General features: G+C 35.1%; 1 protein-coding gene across 1 annotated transcript in view; it reads right to left on the reverse strand.

Moving 5' to 3' along the window:
* The window catches only part of THEMIS (thymocyte selection associated), a 179,659-nt gene that overhangs the window by 102,911 nt on the left and 55,708 nt on the right, over nt 1-21,040 (reverse strand). Inside the window, 2 exon segments of the mRNA XM_063098116.1 lie at nt 520-1,568; nt 16,232-16,690. Coding sequence (XP_062954186.1) covers nt 520-1,568; nt 16,232-16,690 — 1,508 coding nt within the window.

Raw genomic sequence — 21,040 nt, forward strand, 5'->3', positions numbered from 1 at the left:
TCTCACACACAGTTCTGCCAAGATATTTTTACATCTTTCTGCACATAAAACAAAATGAGGACATGTGTTATAGATGCATGCTACCATCAACACCCCAGAAGAATGGAGTTGATGGTATGCTCATTTCCTGGATGAAGTATGAAAATAATTCTACATAGAAAAAATAAACAGCACTTCCAAAATAAAAGAGATTTGCTTTTGAGGTACCTTATAAAACATTCTTAATTACCAAAACCCATTGAAACAGCAATTTGGGTCATCATATCCAAATGTCATCCCTGCTATTTCTAATTCAATATAAACTTCATGACACATCTACTGGTTAAGCATCAAAATACAAAATGCTGCAACAGCTTATGCTCTGTGGATGTTCATTCATCTACTGTGCATGAGAAAGGCTCATTTCAAATATGGCATGAAAGAAAGAAAAGTAAGCAAAAAACCAACTCAGAAAAGACTTGAAACAAACTGGCTCAAGAAAAACACTCTAGAGGAAAAACTGCAAAATCACAGCCTTACCTTGGGAGACTTAGGCAGATCCCCTGTCCTTTCTTCTGCTGAGGTTAGCAGGGTTAACTTTGGTTCCTCCACCGAAGGGTGCTTGGGCGGGCGAGGCGGGGGATGCAAGAGAGAGCTTTCATATCTCCTCATCATATAATACTGCTCTTCCGTGATCTCCTCTACCAGAGTCCTGACTAGAAATGATCCTGTATCCCCAGACAAATGACTAACTAACTGAACAGTCATATTCAAGCGGCCAACAGGAATTTCCCAGCACTCCCTGGGGTTGGCAAAGTCACTTATGAGCAGATAAGAGTCTGTGATATCTTCCTCCAACTGCAGTCCTGGTGTAGCAGCCAAAATGTCCTCTTCAATGGAAAGATCTCTCACAGACACCTTCACATTGAAGGGCAAGCGGAACTGTTTACAGAGCTCAGAAATCTGGTACAGCTTCTTATCATGAATCACTTCTACGAAGCCTCCTTCCATGTACAGAGGGAGCACTGCGGCCTCATAGGACTTTCTGAGGATTTTCTCACAGGCCAGAACGTTCACCACTTTTTTTATCCCCTCACAAAGGACTTCAGAGGTCTCTGAGTGATGCACTAGAAACTGGTCCCCAACAGACACAGATGACAGCTCGTCATGAGGGGGATGAAAGGCTTTGGTGGCCACCACGTGGAGAGGATCCTTTTCACTCTTAGCTATCTCTAAGTCGTAGGCGGTTGGGAACTCCCGAGGTCGCCGCTTGAATTTGCCTTTATAACTAGTGGGGATCAAAAAATGTCTTTTAGGAAAATTGCTTCTAATTTCTGAGGCTAAGATCCTTGACGCCTGGTACTTTTTGTGGATTACGATGGTCTTTCCAGGCTGCAAAATGCTTTTGGGCAGCCGGTTTCCTTGAGGTGCTTCTATGACTTCCGCCACTATGGGGAACTCTTTATTGGTCATTTCCAAAAGATCTTCTGCAGATAACAGCTGAAGAAACCAGTTAGCATCATAAGAGTCAGTAATGTCTTTGACTTCAACATCTAAACTGGGGAGGATGCGGACTATATCTTTTCGGACTGAAAAGGGAAAAAAAAAGACTATGACATTTCCTGCATCAGAATGTTGCTCTGAAATATACTCCTATTGATATAGAGAATTTTAATAGTTAATTTTGGAAAAAAAAATTCATGATCATAATATAACATTTCTTACATGTGACTTTCCTTTTTTCAAATTTTCAGATAAAAGAAATCTTATATAAAACCAACACCCATAAACCCATGCTCAGTTTAAGAAATAAACTTACCGGTACCTTGAAACATTACAAACCTCAAGAAAATTACATTCTTCTCACTGTTACCTAAGGATAACCACTCTCCCGATTCTAGTGTTAATCATTCCAGTTTTTATACTTATAGTTTTATGACATATAACATACATGAATATAGATATGTGTGTGAACATATATGTAAATGCACGTGTGTGAAGGTTTATAATGTCATTACAGTCATCCTTCAGGATCCTGTGGGGGACTGGTCCCAGGACCTCCCAAGCATACCAAAATCCAGGGACGCTCAAGTTCCTGACGTAAAATGGTGTAGTATTGGCATATAACTGATGCATATCTTTTCATGTTCTTTAAATCATCTCTAGATTACATATAATACCGCATACAATGTAAATGTTACATAAATAGTTGTTATACTGTGGTTTTTTGTTTTTTGGGTTTTTTTTGGTTATATTTTGATCTGCCATTGGTTGAATCCACCAATGGGGAGCAAGTGGGCACAGAGGGCCCACTGTATATCATTTTAAGTCATGTTCTTGAGATGCAGACTTTATACATAAAATTATTGTAGAAGAAAGTTTTGGAACTTCAAAAAAGACCGTTCATGCATGAGGCCGAAGACATGTACTCTTTACACAAAATGCTAACTTGTGGAGTGAAACAACATTGCAAAATCACAATGTATAAGGAACTTAAAACTAAGACACAGAAATGGATACCAAGATGCAATCTTTTTCCAATGTCAAAGGTATTTCTTTCTCCACTAGTGCTGTATTATACCTAGATAGAAAAAGTGGTGCAGGAGGGGCCACAGGCAGAGGAGCCATTCAGGAGCCCTGGGTACCCAGGAGGGTGCTTACCAATGTATTCTTTGCCTAATGTGTCACTGGGGCCTAATGAATCTCTGTATTCCTCCAAGCACCCACTGTCCCAGAAGTTTTGGTTTTTTTTTTTTTTTTGAGACTACAGAGATACTTAAATATTGTCTTAATTATTTATCTGTTCTCTATGTACTATCCCACATAGTTTTGAACTAAAAATAATGTGTTAATATCAACAGGATCTTATAATAGTTTATATTTTCTTGAAAGTTTCCTAACACAAGTTTTATAGCATTTTCATGATCTGGCATTGTTTCCCAATATCTCTAGCCATGCTTCTGTCAATATTTTTTCTTCCTTGCACGCTTTTGAAAAAGCACAATTTGGAAAACTTAGAAGACAGAATTTTCTCTTATTAAACATTACCTATGTCATTACTTTTTATACTATTAACTTTTTAGGCAGCATCTGAAAACCTTAACTCTATAATTTGTTTCATACTACTTATACATTTTGAGTAATAGAATTTGTGAAGATACAGAATGAAAAAGTATTATTTCATTTTTTTGAAAAGAAAAAATAAAAAATCAATGGCTACCTATGTGCTGAAGGTCTATAAGCATTGTAAACATTCTTTAATTTTTAGAAAAAAAGAGCAGGGCTGAAAGACACTTCTTACCTTAATCAATTCATTTAATTAAGCATACCTTAAATTTTTCAGATTGTTGCCACAGACAACCCTAAACCCCAGGGTAATTTTAGAAACTAAAATATTGGCTTTTTGAAACAAATGTACTAGGTTTAGGAATTCTAGAGCTAGCTCTAGATGGGCATCATAGGCTCATGCCATTCTAAAAGTCTAGGGAATAGCAAGAGATTGATAGAATAGATACCATCAAGGACTTCCTGGGAGCTCTTAATTGAACCGCCAGGACATCAGGGCCCTACTGAAAGCTAAATCCCAATTTATATTTTTGTACACTGTGTGATATGGGACAGGAAAAGCTTACAACCTTTGGACGACTTTATTGCTGCCAGAGAAAGCCTTCAGACCAGGCTGTCTAACCTCTGTTAAATTTTTTGTATCCAATTACTGACCAATCTTCAATATTTCTGTACTTAAACCCACTGAAATAATGTTAGCCTATCTCATTTTAGTTGATACATCAGCAGCATTTGACAAAGTAGGTTTGACTCCCTCATCTTTGATATATTTTCCTAACTTATTTCCCTTGTATCTTACTTGTGATTCTTTTCAGTTTCTTTGCTGGTTTCTTCTCTTTACACACCACCCACCCCTCGCACACACACCCCGTTTAGTGTATCATGTTTCTCTTCCTTTCTCTAACTACACTTACGCCCACGGTGATCTTATACAGCTCATGTCTTTAAATATCATCTATGTGTTAATGACTCCCCAAAGTACAGCTCCAGCCAATATCATTCTCCTGAACTCCATATGTCTACTTAAAATCTCCCGTTGGACATATTTGTCTCAAAATTAACATGCCTAACTTGAAATTTGATCTTTCCCTCAAAACCTAGGCTATCAGCTGCTTTCCCCATCTCTGTTTTGGGGAACTCCTTTTTCCCGGTTCAGCCCATATTCTCAGAGACATCTTTAGCCTCCCTCTTCTTCTGACACCTGAAATCCCTTACATCAGGACTACCCTTTTCTAAGCTACATTATCTCTTGTCTGGTTTATTGCAGTGGCTTCCTTACCAAGTCTCTTTACAGTCAAATCTCAATACAGCAGCCAGAGATTTTCTTCAAATGCTAAAGCATTTATGCCAGTCTTCTGCTCATAAGCTCATAATGTTGGTCCTTTTCACTCAGAATAACAACCAGAGTGCTTACCTGGTCCCTTGGATCTCATCTGCTGCTACATTGCCTCATTGTAACTCACTGCTGTCTCTCTGACCTCCTCATTGTCGATCAGGTCTTTGCACAGCCTGTTTCTTCTGCCTCCTGCATCCTTCAGCCAGATATGTTAATGGTTAACTCCTCTTCTTCTTTAAGTCTGCTTACATGTCATCTTATCCACAAGACCTACTCTCAGTGCACTATTGAAAACTGCCAAGATTCCTTCCCTTTACCCTTCTCTGTTTCTCTATTTTCCATTTCACCCTTCACCTTCAATAATCCACATAACTTACTTATTTGTTATGACCATCGTCTATTGTTTGTTTCCCAAAATTAGAACATATGCTCCCCAGAGACAGAGGTCTTTGATTCTTTTGTCCATCAATATATCCCAGCATCTAGAATGGTACCTGACATAGAGTAGATACTCAATAAATGAATTAAATGAATGAAAAACAGTTGCCAAAACAATGTCTTTGAGTAACCATTAAAGGAAGTGATCTGGTTAATAAGTGTAGTTCCATGTAAAATTTTGTTGGGGAAAAAAGTTTCCACTGCTAAAACTCCTGCTATACATCATAGCAGATATTGAATATTTCATTTAAAGCATGTCTGTTAAGGTTGAAGTTTATCTGACTTAATGTACTAATCAATGCAATAAATACTTATATTGTTTAATTTCTACAAAATAACAGAGATATTGGGGTATTAAAATATGGGTAAAGTGAAGTTTTTTTAATCCAAGATTTTATTCTTCAGTAAAAAAGATTAGGCAAAATCACAATGTTTATGCCTAAAGAGAAGATTCAACACAGGGAAATAGCACATGTAATGAAAATCAACAACTCTTTTTAGATTGATCAGAGAGTTGAAATCACAGGGTAAACCACCACCCGAAAACTAGAGAGGTAGGTGAATGCAGAGAATCAGAGCTCACTGGAAGCACTGCTGGAGCCAGCACATGGTAAAAACACTTAAAAGATAATTCATTAATTGCTGGAGGCTAAGTGTGGACTAGCTTGAGAGATAAAACTCTTGGGGGCCATGCTTAGGAGGACCTCCTACATTTTCCTGAGTTTTACTTCCAGAAGCCCCACCAGTTCTCAGGGTGAGGATTAGAGAAAAATCTCCTTGTGCTTCCTGCTGGTGAGAAGAAAAGAAACTATTCTGAAACACACCCAGAGTGTTCTATTCTCCTTTTTCAAAAGGGCTGCCCTCAAGGGAAACTATTTTACCACAGCCTAACCAACTTGGATTTTCCCAGAGCCTGACCTACATGGGAGAAGGAAAATACCCAATTCTAACCACCTCTAGTCCTCGACCTGGGGAAAAGGAAATACCCAATTTCAACCTCCTCTATACTACTACATAGAGGAAGGGGAATATCCAATTCCAGCCCCTATCCTCCCCATACCTCCCACCCCTCTGCTAGCCTTCCCGTCTCTACTAAGGGGGAGAACAAAGCTGAGAAGCATTGGTGAAGGTCACAGCCCAGAGATACAGGCTCACAGAAAGACTAAGACCTAATTTTAAGATTATAGAATGCTTCCCCTCTCACAGCAACAGTGCTCCTGTGTAATAAAAGGATTACAAAGAAAAGAATGGCATTTAAGACCCTACCTAAGAAGGGCTGTCTAGAGAAAGACAATAGGGGAGAGAAAAACAAGGACATCACATGACATTTCAGCCTCTGACACCTACAGCTACAGCAAACAGTAGACACAGCGCAACTCCCAGCCCAATAAACATAAAACCTCACACTAAAGGACTGTTTACCTCAGTTTCTTTTACCTGAAATATCATGCCTGGCTTTCAACAACAACAAAAAATAAATAAATAAAGTACATTAAAAGGCAAAAAGCACAGTCTGAAGACACAAAGCAAGAATATAAACCAGATTCAGATATGGCAGAGATTTTGAAATTATCAGACCAGGAATTTAAAATGATTAATATGCTAAGGGCTATAATGAAAAAAAAAGGAGAAAATATGCAAGAAGAAAAATGGGTAATGTAAGCAGAGAGACAGAAACCCCAGTAAAAAAAAAATCAAAAGGGGAGAAATGGATTAAAGAATTAAATATACACCCTGAAACAATAAAACTTCTTAAAGAAAACATAGGAGAAACACTTCAGGAAGTAGGACTGGACACAGACTTCATGAAGATGACCCCAAAAGCACGGGCAACGAAAGGAAAAATAAACAAATGGGATTATATCAAACTAAAAAGCTTCTGCACAGCAAAAGAAACAATTAACAGAGTTAAAAGACAACCAACAGTGGGAGAAAATATTTGCAAAATATACATCTGACAAAGGATTAATATCCAGAATATAAAAGGAATTGAAACAACTTTACAACAAAAAAACAAGTAACCCAATTAAAATATGGGCAAAAGAGCTAAACAGGCATTTCTCAAAGGAAGATATACGAATGGCCAACAGACAGATGAAAAAATGCTCAACATCACTCAGCATCCAGGAAATGCAAATCAAAACCACACTGAGATACCATCTCACCCCAGTTAGTATGGCTAATATCCAAAAGACTGTGAAAGATAAATGCTGGCAAGGTTGCAGAGAAAAAGGAACTCTCAAACACTGTTGGTGGAACTGCAAAATGGTGCAGCTTTTATGGAAAATGGTATGGAGGTTCCTCAAACAATTGCAGATAGATCTACCATATGACCCAGCTATCCCACTGCTGGGAATATAGCCAGAGGAATGGAAATCATCAAGTCGAAGGTATACCTGTTCTCCAATGTTCATTGCAGCACTCTTTACAATAGCTAAGAGTTGGAACCAGAGGAAATGTCCATCATCAGATGAGTGATACGGAAAATGTGGTACATCTACACAATGGAAGACTACTCAGCTATAAAGGCGAATGAAATACTGCCATTTGCAACAACATGGATGGACCTTGAGAGAATTATATTAAGTGAAACAAGTCAGGCACAGAAAGAGAAATACCACATGTTCTCACTTATTGGTGGGAGCTAAAAATAAATAAATAAATTCACACACACACACACACACACACACACACACACAAAAACCGGGGGGGGGGGGGGAGAAGATATAACGACCACAATTACTTCAAGTTGATACGACAAGCAAACAGAGGGGACATTGGTGGCGGGGAGGAGGAGAGGGAGGTGGGAGGGAGGTTTTGGTGATGGGCAACAATAATCAGCCACAATGTATATCGACAAAATAAAATTTTTTTTAAAAAATGTATTTGTTTTTATAAACTCACATCCTAAAGTAACTTTCAATTCTTGGTTGTATATTAGCTCAATTTGAAGTCAAGAGTAGGTAAAACCAGAGTTAAAAAAAAAGAAAGAAAAAAAGAGTTTATTTATACTTCCAGTGCAGCTACCTTTACAATCCTGCAGATATAAGGAAGTTGTCTAGAATTTGGAAAATAACATCTTCAAGTATTTAAACTGGAATAGTTTAACTAATTTTTATGACATATAATATTAAGGATCTCTCCTAGAGAAAGATAAATAAACCAATACTTTCTGTTTTGTTTTTCTTATAAAACAATATTACATGCTTTATAAAAGTATTTTAAAATATAAGAGAAAAATTGCAATCTTTCATAAGTTTATAAAAGTTTTAGATTGCCATTGCTTACATTTTGGTATATAATTCTAGTCGTGCGCGCGGGGGTGCGTGTGAGCGTGTGTGCGTGTGTGTGTTAGAAATTATTTAAACAAGCATTTGTTATTTTACAATTTGAAAAATGTAATTCCCTCCTCCCAAAAAAAGCCTAAATTAGAAAATGTCATTTTTAGAAAAAGCTCTCTTTGCCTTCATAATGATAGATAAGAAAGCAGCAACTTAGAGCATGAGAGATATTCCTGGAGGTATGTATTACAAATTTTCCAGTTTCAGACTAAGCCAAAGAAAAACAACGTATACTTACACAATCTTTGTTTAAACTTTCCAAATTTTCTTTCTAGGTAAACATGAATTATTCTCACTGGTTATACTTTCTGCTTATCCAAAGGGAGCTCTTGTGAAAAACAATTTTCATTCTATTTTCTCTAAAAAGGTAACAATGGTTTCCTCTTTATGCTGCTGAGTCATTTCACTAAACTTCCTCTTTCTGCCTATTCTCTCAGGGAAAGTCCCTTTGCAAGGCGAAGGTTAGTTAAAATGTGGTGCTTTTGTGCATTTCCCAACTGTAACAACTCTCTTAACTAAGTTTAAATTTGGGGGACCCCACTAAAATTACCTTTAAAGAGAAAATAAAGAATTACATTTAAGCTTAGTTGGTGTTGGGGAACACATGTTTCCTTGACCAGTTGATATTCAATTCTAGAATATTCTCAGTTTCAACTCAGTATGTGAGGACCTACTCTTTGCCATTGGACCTAAATTAGCACTGGGTTGAAAATCTGCCGAGATCATATCATTCAAGTCTTGAAGGCAGGATCATCTAAATGAGTTTTGTAAATGTCAGCCCTGCAATTTCTCACAACTTCCAGTTCCTCTTATGTTATTATTTAATAATAATAATAATTTATATTTTTTGAACATTTTCACTTTCTGTTTGATTTCTTTTTCATTGACTTTGCAAGACTATACTTATTTTTCTCAAAAGTATTTTCATAAACTTCATCTCAATTTCTCAATTATTTAGTGATTTGTTTTGATAGATTTTTGCATTGTACTATCCTTTTATTATATGGCAGTTATTAGACTTACTCATAATTTCTCAGCTCTATCTTCTTTGATTTAAGTTGAAGTTTGCTTTACAGTTCATCCATGTGATGTCAGTTTTCTTCATATATATTCTGTGAGTTAATTTTTTCCCATTTATTCAACATTATTTCAACTTGCAAAACTACACTATGAAATTCCGTTTTGTTAGATGGTTCTCTGACTTTTCTGCTGTTCAGGTTTCTAAACAGTGAAAGTGCCTTTTGGATTGCGCTCTAACTTCTATAGTAAAACAAACAAAAAAACCCACCATGACCCTTATTGAGAAATCAAGAGTAATTTTAAATGAATATACTTGCATTTGATATGGGTTTATTTGTAACATTACTCTGACTTTTACATTTTCATTTAGTTTCTAAAAGCTAATAAAAGTGAATAAACATTTTCTCATACCAGATGATATAGGTCAGCATGTTTTCCATCGATGGTTGTGATGGTTAGGTTTATGTGTCTACTTGATTATGCTATGGTACCTAGTTATTTAATCAAACACTAATCTAAGTGTTGCTGTGAAGGTATTTTGTAGATGTAGTTAACATCTACAAATCAGTTGACTTTAAGTAAAGAATGTTACCCTTCTTAACGTGGACGGGCCTCATTTAGTCAGTTGGAGGTCTTATGAGCAAAAATTGAGGTTTCCCATAGAAAAAGAAATTCTGCCTCGAGACTACAACATTAATTCAGGCCTAAGTTTCCAGCCTACCAGCCTATCCTACAGATTTAGAGCTTATCATCCCCATAATTGCATGAGTCAATTCATTAAAATAAACAAACAATATTGTTTATAATAATACGTACTTTTATATACAACGCAACATATTCTTACACATTTTATATGTATGTATTCTGTCCCTGTGGAGAACTCTGACTGATAAAACAATACTAGTTAGTAGTGGAAAAATAAATAGGTACATAATGAAAATATGTACCTTTCTCTGCTTGCAGTTTGATATTTCTATTAGGAATAAGATTGCAGCCTAAAGAAAGAAAATGAAACGGAAGCTGACTAGAGTATCCACTGGTTCTAAATATCATATCGTCACAGAGTTTTCATGGGCATATTAGAAAAAGCTTTGCTAAGAAATTGAACCTGTTATACGAATGCAAATGATATCAACTTTGGTGCCATGAAGTTAATATTTGCCTTAGTTATTGAACTCACAAAAGATGTCATCGTAATAAGTCAAATCCAGACACAGTGAGTGAGAAAACCCTCTTGTTACCTAAACAGAAACTTTGTATAGTACAACATAAATAAATATGCATAAACGGTACTACTTTAGTTGCTTTATTTATTCATTTATGTACTTGATTTACTGAATACTTATTGATCATTTATTCTATCTCAGGCATTGAGAAGACAAAAATAAATGCATAAGAAACTGACTGATATTTTTATAAATTACTGAAAATTATGTTTTACTAAAAATATTGAATTTATGGTTATTCTTGTAATCATTTAGCAGTATTAACAACCAGTCCTTTGAGAGATTTAAGTAGATCTAGACAAAACTCTGGCTTAGAACTAATTTAAGTAAGTAGTGAGGTTTATGGGTGAAATATATATCTTTCCAACTCTTTCTTCCCCTCAATTTACCATTGAGTAAAAAGGAGAAAAAGGAAAAAAAGAGAGAGAAAGAAAGGGGTTTAATGAATCTAAAAGGCACCTGCAATCCTTAATCTAAATTCAGACAGAGATCAGATGGAAGGATGGTAAATGATCTGGCAGAATACAAAAAGTAATGACTATGTGCCTAAGGTGCCAGAATCCTATGAAAACTAAGTGTTCCTTTCCCTACAAGACCCTCAAAAGTCTTAGGAATTGAAGACATAAGGCCCCTCTAGGAGTGGAATTGAAGCTAGGGAGATGAAAACAAAGGGATTATTCAAATGTCTGAAGAATTAAACCCAGGTCCCTAATCTAGGGAAGATAGGTGACAACAACTTCCACCTCTCTCTCTCTGCAGTAAACAGTACACACAGGATCTCAGAATCTGGAAAACTGGGTGGAGGTGCACAGGACAGAAGCATGGGGCTAAAAACAAAGGCATTAAGTCTAAATCTGTAAGGGGAATGGTGAGAACTTCAGCTCCTTCTCCACAAGGCTCCAATAGTTTCATAACCCCAGAAGATATCAGGAAGAATCTTCTAGGGTGAAACCGAACCAGCCCCAGAGGAAATACACCCACAACCTGAATTTGGGGGATGCCACAATGAAAGTGCTGTCATGATGAAACTTAAAATTCATAAACACAGAGCTTATATGTAAATAGTGCCTCACTTGTAAATTAACAAACAGAAAAAAAAGGTGCCTCACATGTAAATATGAACAAATGGCAAATAACACCAGGCATTTGATGAAAACATTTAACAGGAATGACAGACCAAAATTTAAAAAAGAAAAAAGAACCCAAAGGAGGGCGATAACATGCATGGAGCAATAGAAAACTTTAAAAATTGTGATATTCTCAGAGATAAGATATTGCATCCTAAAATAAGAACAGGGTAACATTTTTACAATAATGTAAAAAAAAATAACTCTTGGAAATTAAAAATATGATAGCTGAAATTAAAAATTCATTGAAACAATTGGAAATGTAGTTAAGGAATTTTCGCTGAAGGTTAACCAAAGCGAAGAAGACACAAAATAGAAAAGAGTCCTAGAAGATCAGTAAGGAAGCCTCAGTATGAGATTAGACATTAAAGAAAAAGAGAAGAGAAAGTGTAATTGAAAGGACATTATCAAAAAAATTATTCCATAAGTGAAAAACTTAAATTTCCAGATTGGAAATTGCCATCACCTAAAATAACAGACCCACCACAAAGTACATTACTGTGAAACTCTGGATTAGTAAGGATAATCTCTCAAAGGCAGTGTTAGAAGGCAGAAGATAAGGGAGCAAAGCTTTCAAAATTCTCAGGGGAAATTATTTTCAACCTGGAATTCTATAAGTAGCCAAACTGTTATCTTACATGAGTGTGGAATTAAGATTTTTCAAACAGCAGTCTCTCTAATTAATTAACGTCCCCTGCACCAAGCAGGGGTGGGCTCCATCAAAACTGGAAGAAAATCAAGAAAGAGGAAGTTAGTCAGTTGATTCCAGAAATAGCTAGTTAACACAGAAGCAAGTCAAAAGGGAACCACCAGGATGATTTTGAATGGAAGCCCCAGGACAAGACCTATGTAGTAGGCTTAGAGAGCAACCAACTCAGATTGAAGCATGAGGCTGGAAGTTTACAAGAGAAATACCTTCAGGGAAAAAAATAATAGAAAAGATAGGTTTACTGACAGTTTGGGCTCTGTGGAAAATTGCATTATGTGCCTTTTTTTTACACAGATGTTGGAGAATACACCAAGACTTAGGAGAGGATTGAAGAAAACCAAGCAGAGAAAACAATAAGGTCATCATTACAGAAAAACTGTTTTGCATAAATGGAATTAGACTTATTATATACCACCTGGTTCAGCAGCAAATTGTCATAATATGAAAGTACTAATGCTTAACCATGAATTACCATATATTGAGAGAATGGAGAAGTAGGAATACAAGAGAATTACATCTTAATTGCCACATGTGAAAGTCAGTAGTTAATATATAAAGTCAATGACTTGAAAAATAGCAATATTCCTATATTATCTGGAAATGTGAATGCAACTACCAGAAAGCAGGGGAAAAATACTTAATGGAGTTATCTCGGAGTAGCAGAATGTGGGGGAAATTTGGGAATGGTCGGGGCACAAGTTTTGCTGATAACTTTGTTAAAACCATATCTACTACTATTTGACTTTTTTGACTTTGATAAATATTGAAATTGTTTTTAAAAATTAAATGAGAGAAAAAGGAAGTCTCAGAATACTAAAGACCAAAGTGTTTTCTGTGCTATTCACATATCATGTATTATGCAATATTCACATACAGCCTTTCTTATACCACCTTTCACTGTGTGATTTCATCACTGCTTATAAAATGAACTAATGTTTTATGAATCTGAGCAAAAACTGTACCCCCCAATTTCTGCAGGCATTAAAGATTTCTTTTAAAAGGAAAGTTAGCTGTACAACTCTGAAATTTTCAGTTACAAAAGAAATTATTATCATTCTACACATGAAAACGTAACACTATTTTTAAAAGTTAGAATTTAATCATTTAATAATACGGTCAAGATCTCTGCCTTTTTGAAGCAAATTGACTCAATTTTTCATGTGCAAATATTATGCAATATATTTGCTACATTAAAATGAATTTTATCTTCCTGTGATAGGCATCATAAAATGACTTATACAAGACCAGTAGTCAGATCTTTGGGCTGTTATTTTATATCTATTTTCCAATGAAGGATAATTTTTTAAAAATTATTAAATGTGAGAATTAGTGGGGTTTCAGGCCTATAACATGAATTTTTACCAAGAGTTTCCACGAACAAATATTTTATTTAAACACTTTCTTCTACTTTTTAATTTTTATGGAGCCTAAATTCTCACATTAACAACATATTAAAATCTAATAATAAGAGTAGAATATCTTATATTCCCTCTTCTCTCACATTTGCTATGTTCTTTCCAGCAAATCAATATTTCATAGCTTCCTGTAGTTATCAGTCTTTTTCATCTTGCTCTTCTCCCTAAGGTTTCTGTAAACCTTCCCATCCCCCACTCAGACCTATTCTTTTTCGTCGCTTTAGAAAGGAAGGACTTAAGCCAAGAGGGGTTTTGACTGTGCCTAACACTCGAGGTCTGTGGAAAGCAATTTAGCAACGTCCCTTGACTTCAAAGCAAGTTTGAATACTCAATTTAAGAAAGAATAATGTAATACAAGACCACAATTGATTCAAAACATAGCCTACATTTTGTATTTAGAGGGAAAAAATACCTATAGCATCAAAAATTTTTAAATTGAGTATTTGTGGTAGACACCCATCCTCTATTTCCAGATAGTATTCTGCAGTCAGTATACATGCAAGCCATTCTCGTACAGCATCTGTCCTGAAATTGCTATACAATAAGAACTGATGTTTAAAATTATCCTTAAGAAATTAAAGATTCAGCATAAATAAAATGAAAGTTTCATTTTAGTATCATTAAAGAATAAAAATTAGACTAAAACATTTTGAGAAGGATTTTATTTCAATTAAAGGCTTTCTTCTGGGATCTCAGTTAGCAGGAAACCATACTTAGATGCACCTAAACAATTCTGTTAGCATCCCTGCTCTTCTGACATTTATATTTAATAAAATGCAACTCCATCCAATCAGCAAATCAAAGCAAAAGGCTGGGAATTAAGGTTGTCTTCTTTTCCCTTCCACTAGACCTTCAAATCCTGCAGATTATACTACTTAAACCATTGGCTCAGCTACGTTTCTTTCTTTCTCACTGACAATCTCTATTTTGTAAACCTCTTGTTCTCTTTCATGGACCCAACTGGCCTCACTACACTCCTCTGTCCCTGTCCCTCCCAGCTTAAAACCCTGTACTGATTTGCTCTTAGGACAACTTTTAACCCCATAGCATATATTTCAAGCCCCTCCATGATTGATTCCTCTCCCCCACTGTGTGTTTTCATATTTGTCTCAACTTGCCCTCTCCTTTTTTTCTCACACCAGCTGCACTTGGGCTCCAATCTCTTGCTCACCTGCCTATCTCCCATGCATCTTTCAAGTCTTAGTTTAAATGTCATTTCCTCAGAGAAGCCTTTCTTGATCTCTAGATTCATTCAGTGTTGTACCGTCTTGTCCACGTGCTTAGGTTTAGGGTTTCCCCTCATTTGCAACCACATGATAGGTAGGAAATGCCAATAGTTTTAGAAAATTAACAAATTTTAAAATGAGCAAGTGCTATCTATTACTTATGAAAATTGAGGAAAACTCAATTACCCATTTCAATTGCACATTTTGGGATAGCTAACAGAACACTAATGTGAGGTCTGAAATTTGCTGTGGCCTCAATTTTTTATAGTGTTAAAGATAATCATGAGTGAATTTTTTTACATATGCCTGTAGTTCAAAATCATTGATCAATTTCTGGTTAAATATTTGTATGTGGCAGAATTTAACACAGTTTTAAAACTTGATGAAAGATTCACATCAATTTTTTCATAATTGTATAAATGACCAACAATATTAATGGGAGCAGAGATAAGTAGGTTTGGAGATATCTTAAGGAGGTACCTTTTGACCAAATATTTTTTCACAGTGCTTTATGTTTTCAAATGCATTACATATAGTACTTAAATAATACCTATTTTTCTCTCAAAACAACCCCAAAGAGGTAGGCAAAAGGGGTATCATGATCTCCTTTGCATAAACACAGGGAGTTTAAATGGCTCACCAAAGTCACCATTTGTTAAGTATTGACCCACAATTAGAATTCAGGCCTTTTGACTCCAAGTTCTGAAATCTTTGCTCCACTACTTGCCCCACTTACGTGCCATAATCTTGAAAATTCAAGGTGTTAATGCCTTTGAGGTAAAAATACTCTCTCCAGATATTCCTATTTTACAACCTTGATAATTCTATGAAAATTTCATATGAAAACACACATTTGTTGAATTTAATAATCACTCTGAGCTAACAGAGATTGATAACCAGTGATGGGTGACTGGAAAAAAAAGGCTGCCACAAAAGTAGGAGGAAGGGACACATTAAAGAAACTTCATATATTTACCTCTTTGTTCACCACCTCCATACAAGAAAGCCTTTTTCCAACTAAATATGTTCTGTTCTAAAAAGTAGCTCTTTTCTAATCATATTTAATTTGAAGTAATAAAAATAAATTAGTATTTTAACCTTCCTATATTTGACAGTTACAGCACTTTGCATTTGGATAGTACCATACCATTTATAATATACCTGTACATACATTATTCAATTTGATTCTTGCAACAGATTTGTAGTTTGCTTTTTTATAGGTGAGGAGCTCTCAGTGGGCTTAATGGATGAAACAGGGACATAGTCCCATTCTTGAGTCTAAAACCTTTCTCTTTCCCAAACTCCACATACTCAGGCTCACAGAGCATCATTCCCAGCAGATACTTACATTTCATCACACCTTGAATTTCATAAATAGGCTTGAGAATCAGAGCACCATAAAAGTCTTTAGGGAATGGATTTGCTGAGTCCCACTTATTTGAAAAATCTGTAAGTTTCACAGTTCGGGTTCTGTTCTTGGGAATCTTCCATTCAACAATCTCCTTTAGGGTATAAATATGTTCATCTCCACACTCATAGAATTCTCCTTCTTGTGACAAAGGCAAAGTAAAGGAATGATTTTGATGATTCCTTACTACTCCACAGTTCACCATTATTTCTCCGTTGATCTCTTCAACTGAGTTGAGCATGATTTGCTCACCCTGCTCTATGGTGAGATTCTCTAGTTTTAGATCCTTCTGATGATAGAAGCAAGGATGCCCTAGTCTACTTGGTCCAATATGAATGGTTCTTGTAATTTCTTCCATAGTAAGGTACGGAGTTTTATCAGCCACAATCTTAAAAAGACCTAAGAACAGAATTGTGCAAATTAAACAGAGCTCTTACAATAAAAATTCTCATCACAAAATCACAACGAGAGAGTTAAAAAACAAGTACAGTGTAGCTTTTAAAAGTAATGTTCTTCTTTAAAAATTAAAGATACTTATTTTAATTCTGAATCTTTCAAGGTAAAAGTTTGACCTATTGTTTGTAGATTACTGGATCATCAGATCAAGCAACATACATGGAGACAAGGGAAAATACCTTGAAATAGAAAAGGTCCTGTTCTTGGAAATGGTAATCTGGTTGAGATACTGGCTCGGTCCCAATTACCCGTGTGATCTTGAGCAAAACATTTAATCTCTCAAGATCATACTTTTTATTTTTAATTTTTAAAATGAGAAAATCGGGTTATATCATTTTCCTATGAATGTATTCTCTAGACACACCAAAATTTAAAGATATTCCAAAAGGAAAATGATACATGGTCAAATTAATGACTAAAAAGCCATATAGCTGGAACTAGATAGAGGTTATGGTTCCACAATATTGTGAAAATATTTAATGCCACTGAAATGTTTACTTTAAAATGGTATATTTATGTTACGTTCATTTTACAACAATGAAAAATATCTGCATAATCTCAATTAATGTAAGACTTCTCCAATGCACTGTGACTCTACTCTCAAAAAAGGAAGATGACATGCAGAATTTCCAAAATTTCTTTGCTTATAAAACTCTTGGGGAAAACACACATTAATAAGTCACAACATAATATATCACAGTGTATTAGTGCTCGTTCTAACCCTCCTTAGAAAAAGCCAAGTTAGATAGCTGTTCTGGATTGAATACTCTTGACTATATATCATTCTTTGTTCTCATTACTTCTCTAACTTTTCCATTAATAAATTTCACTATTTCACTAATTTCCATTTCACTAATTTTGCTATTTGAAATTTTTTCTCTAAGACTCTCAGAATAATCACTACTACAATGAATTTTTACTGTTTAAGACAATATAGCTTTTTATGGTTGCATGTTTATGTGGTTCTCCTGTCTGAATTATTTTGTTTGTATTTTATGGGCATATCTGTTTCGTATCACTTTCAGAAATTTATTTATTGAATAGATTTTGATAAATTCCAGAGAGAATAAAAATCAAAAAATGTAGTTGATTGATTTCTTAACCCATAAATAAATTAATGAGAATATCATATACTAACGTGCCCTAAGAAGACAGTGTATTATAAAAACTTAATAAATTGGTATGGCTTAGAAAAATCAATCCTTAATTTACTCAACAAATGTATCCCAACTATATTTATCTATATGTCAAATTATTATTAAGCAGGGTACAGTGTCTTTTATCTTTATGTATTTTTTCAGTTACTATTCAAAGACTTCTTACGATCAGTTATTTTTGCTCATACAAAAAACAGAATTCTGGTGTTTTTAAATATAAAGAAAAAGTGTGAGTGATGCAATCCTAATAAGGAATGAGTAAGGTAGCATGTGTAATCTGTCCTGAAAACTTTTAGAAGTCGAGAAGTGTTCATCCACTACATGATGTGCTTGAAAACAGCAAGGAAATGAAACATTTACTTTGAAGGAATTTCTTATTTTATTATGTATTCTATAAGGGAAAATACAATAAAACAGTATTCTTGAATTTGCCACAGTAATGAATTTGTGTGTGGGTGTATGTGTGTGCATTCACGTGTGTGTTTAATCTCATTTGTCTGTGTGTGAAGATTTATTTCTGAGTCCACGATCATTATCAGGATATAGAAAATCAGCAGTTTCTGAAAAATAAGTTTAAAAAAAATAGCTACCTAGAATCTCATAAAAGGTAGAGACATGGAGTTTTATTTCTATCCTAGCTATCTATATTGATGACATAAGTCACAGAAGAATTAATTTAGTGTCATCTTTCTTGGGAAATAGAGTTCACCTGTGGTAATAATAGACCTAAAATAATATGAAGTGGAAAAAGCCTGAAACCCTAAAGGCCACCATTATTTCAAGTTAATCACACTCTTCAGAGCTGTCTTGTTGGATGTCTCTATTGCAAGAAAATATGTACCTATGAATGTGTGTGTTTTTCCTTAGAAGATAATGAGGTACACAGTTTAGCATACTAAGTGGCAGAAAACAGGAAAACATATTTGATTAACTCATCTCTATACTATTGCAGCCAAACCAGAGTCCCTCCTAAAACATCCATTTAATATCATACAAACTAGGGCAAAGTTGTTTTTTTTCTTCAAGACTATCCCAAATCTAGTACAACTAGAAATTCTACCTCCAGTATCTCTGTTCAACTTTATATTAAAAATGTGCACTTGAAATGCCCTAGCAAGGCAAAAGACTTAAATTTGGGAGCAAAGTATTAGAATATACAATAATAATAATGTCCAAACTGTGAGTAAATCCTTCAGATTTCTGAGTCATTCCTAGGATTACTGAACATCATCAACTAATGAGTGATTCCAACAATCTTCATAATAAAATCTACAAAAATAGAAATAAGAAATGTGAGGAAAGACAAAGTTTGTGATAAGAAAATGTTGCATAATAACTGAGTATTTGGGAGGGAAGAAAACATACTAAAGATGGTGACCAAATTTCTTAAATGTTAGGTGAGAGTAAGTGGGGCTGTAGAACATCTATGTTCAAATGTCTTTACATTAATAATTGGATCAAAACTGTCTGTAGTAGCTATTAACAGTTTTTACCTGGAGGTAAAAGAATATATCATAAAATCTTTCATTTTATTTTTACTTTTTTGGTTCAATAGTTGCATGGAAAAAAAACAAAGAACCAAATAACACTTAAACTCCTTGAAAGGAGTGAGTACAATATCTAATACATTTGTGTTGTTTAACAAATAATTTACATTAATGTTAGCTCTTGAAATCATATGATGCAACCTAATATCTATACCTAAACCTGTTATAATCATAGCTTATTATTAACAAATATGCCACACATATTTATTCATGTTAAAACTTTCTTCCCCCCAAGCCGTGAGAATGGGTAATAGACATAGGATGAGGAGAGATTATGTGAGAAATTGATCTTCTCATAAACCTTCGTGAAAACACAGCTCCTTGGACTCTAACCAGTTCTGCAGAACACTTCCCTTATGGGAAGACATCAGGGCTGAAAAGAACCTCCACAGACCTTGGACACTCCAAAATCTCTCACTAATCTTTGTTAGGAGTATCTTCCAAATACCACAGATTCACTACTTCTTGCCCTCATTGAATTTGGGTGGTAGAATTTTCAAGGTAAGAGGAATATGACTCCAACCGTAGAGTGGAGTTAAGAGTATGGATTATCCATTCCAACAGCCTAGGTTTTACCTCTGATCTAAGCCCCTCCCTCATTGTATAAACTTGAAAACTTAAACTCTCAGGGCTACAATTTTCTTCTCTGTAAAACTGGGAAAATTATACCACCTACTTCATAAAGTCATTGCAGTAATTAAGTGAGTTAATACATGTACAATGTTCAGACAATACTTAACATGTAGTAAGCACCAAAAAAGCAAGACAAAAAGAAAAACAAAAAAACACTGCTTATTATCTCTCCTCATTTTCTTTCATTCTGGGATCCTAGGCCATTGCAGGATGATTTATAAGGTCAGAGAGATTAGCATCTATAGAAATTCAGAGCCAGAGAGGACAAACTACATACTCCAGTCTGAATCAAATTAGAGGAAATAAAATATATAGAATTCACAGCTCAGCATCTGGCACAGGTCGAGCAAAAATTTCAGCAATGATAATTTATACAGATTTTGCCAGAGTGCTTGAATATGGAAATAAGACTCAGATGACCTCTGTAGTTGGACTGCCTTTGGAGAAATATTTCCACGTTGCTTTGAGGAGTTTGTCTGACCCCATGCTTTGATAAATTACTTAGAATTTAAGCACCATAATTTTATGCCCATAAAGAGCAGATTATAGGGAGAATAAAAAACGTAAGCACATTTTAAATGCAAACATTGTGCTGCTTGTAGTTATTCACAGGTATATATTATGCACAGTTACTGAAGTTCCCTTGAACAAAAGGAACAGCAAAATGCCAAGGCATTTTTGAAAACGTGTTTTATTCATGACTCTGAAAGGTGGTTGAAGCAAATTGAGGGAAGAGTATACCCTCCTTCCATTTTAATGATCTTAATTTTGCTAATGGAAAGTTAGCAGAAAGAGTTTGGGAGCCATGTGGAGCTGACTGTGTTGTTCAGTATTGATGTTGCCTGCAAATTAAATGTACCTAAGTAGCCACCTGTTAATGCTTAAGATTATGTAAAGCCCCATATGTTTCTCTCTCTACACATGGGAGGTAAATATTGAAAAAATTATTCTGGTGT

This window comes from Cynocephalus volans, chromosome 5 (assembly GCF_027409185.1).
Source record: "Cynocephalus volans isolate mCynVol1 chromosome 5, mCynVol1.pri, whole genome shotgun sequence".
NCBI lineage: Eukaryota > Metazoa > Chordata > Mammalia > Dermoptera > Cynocephalidae > Cynocephalus > Cynocephalus volans.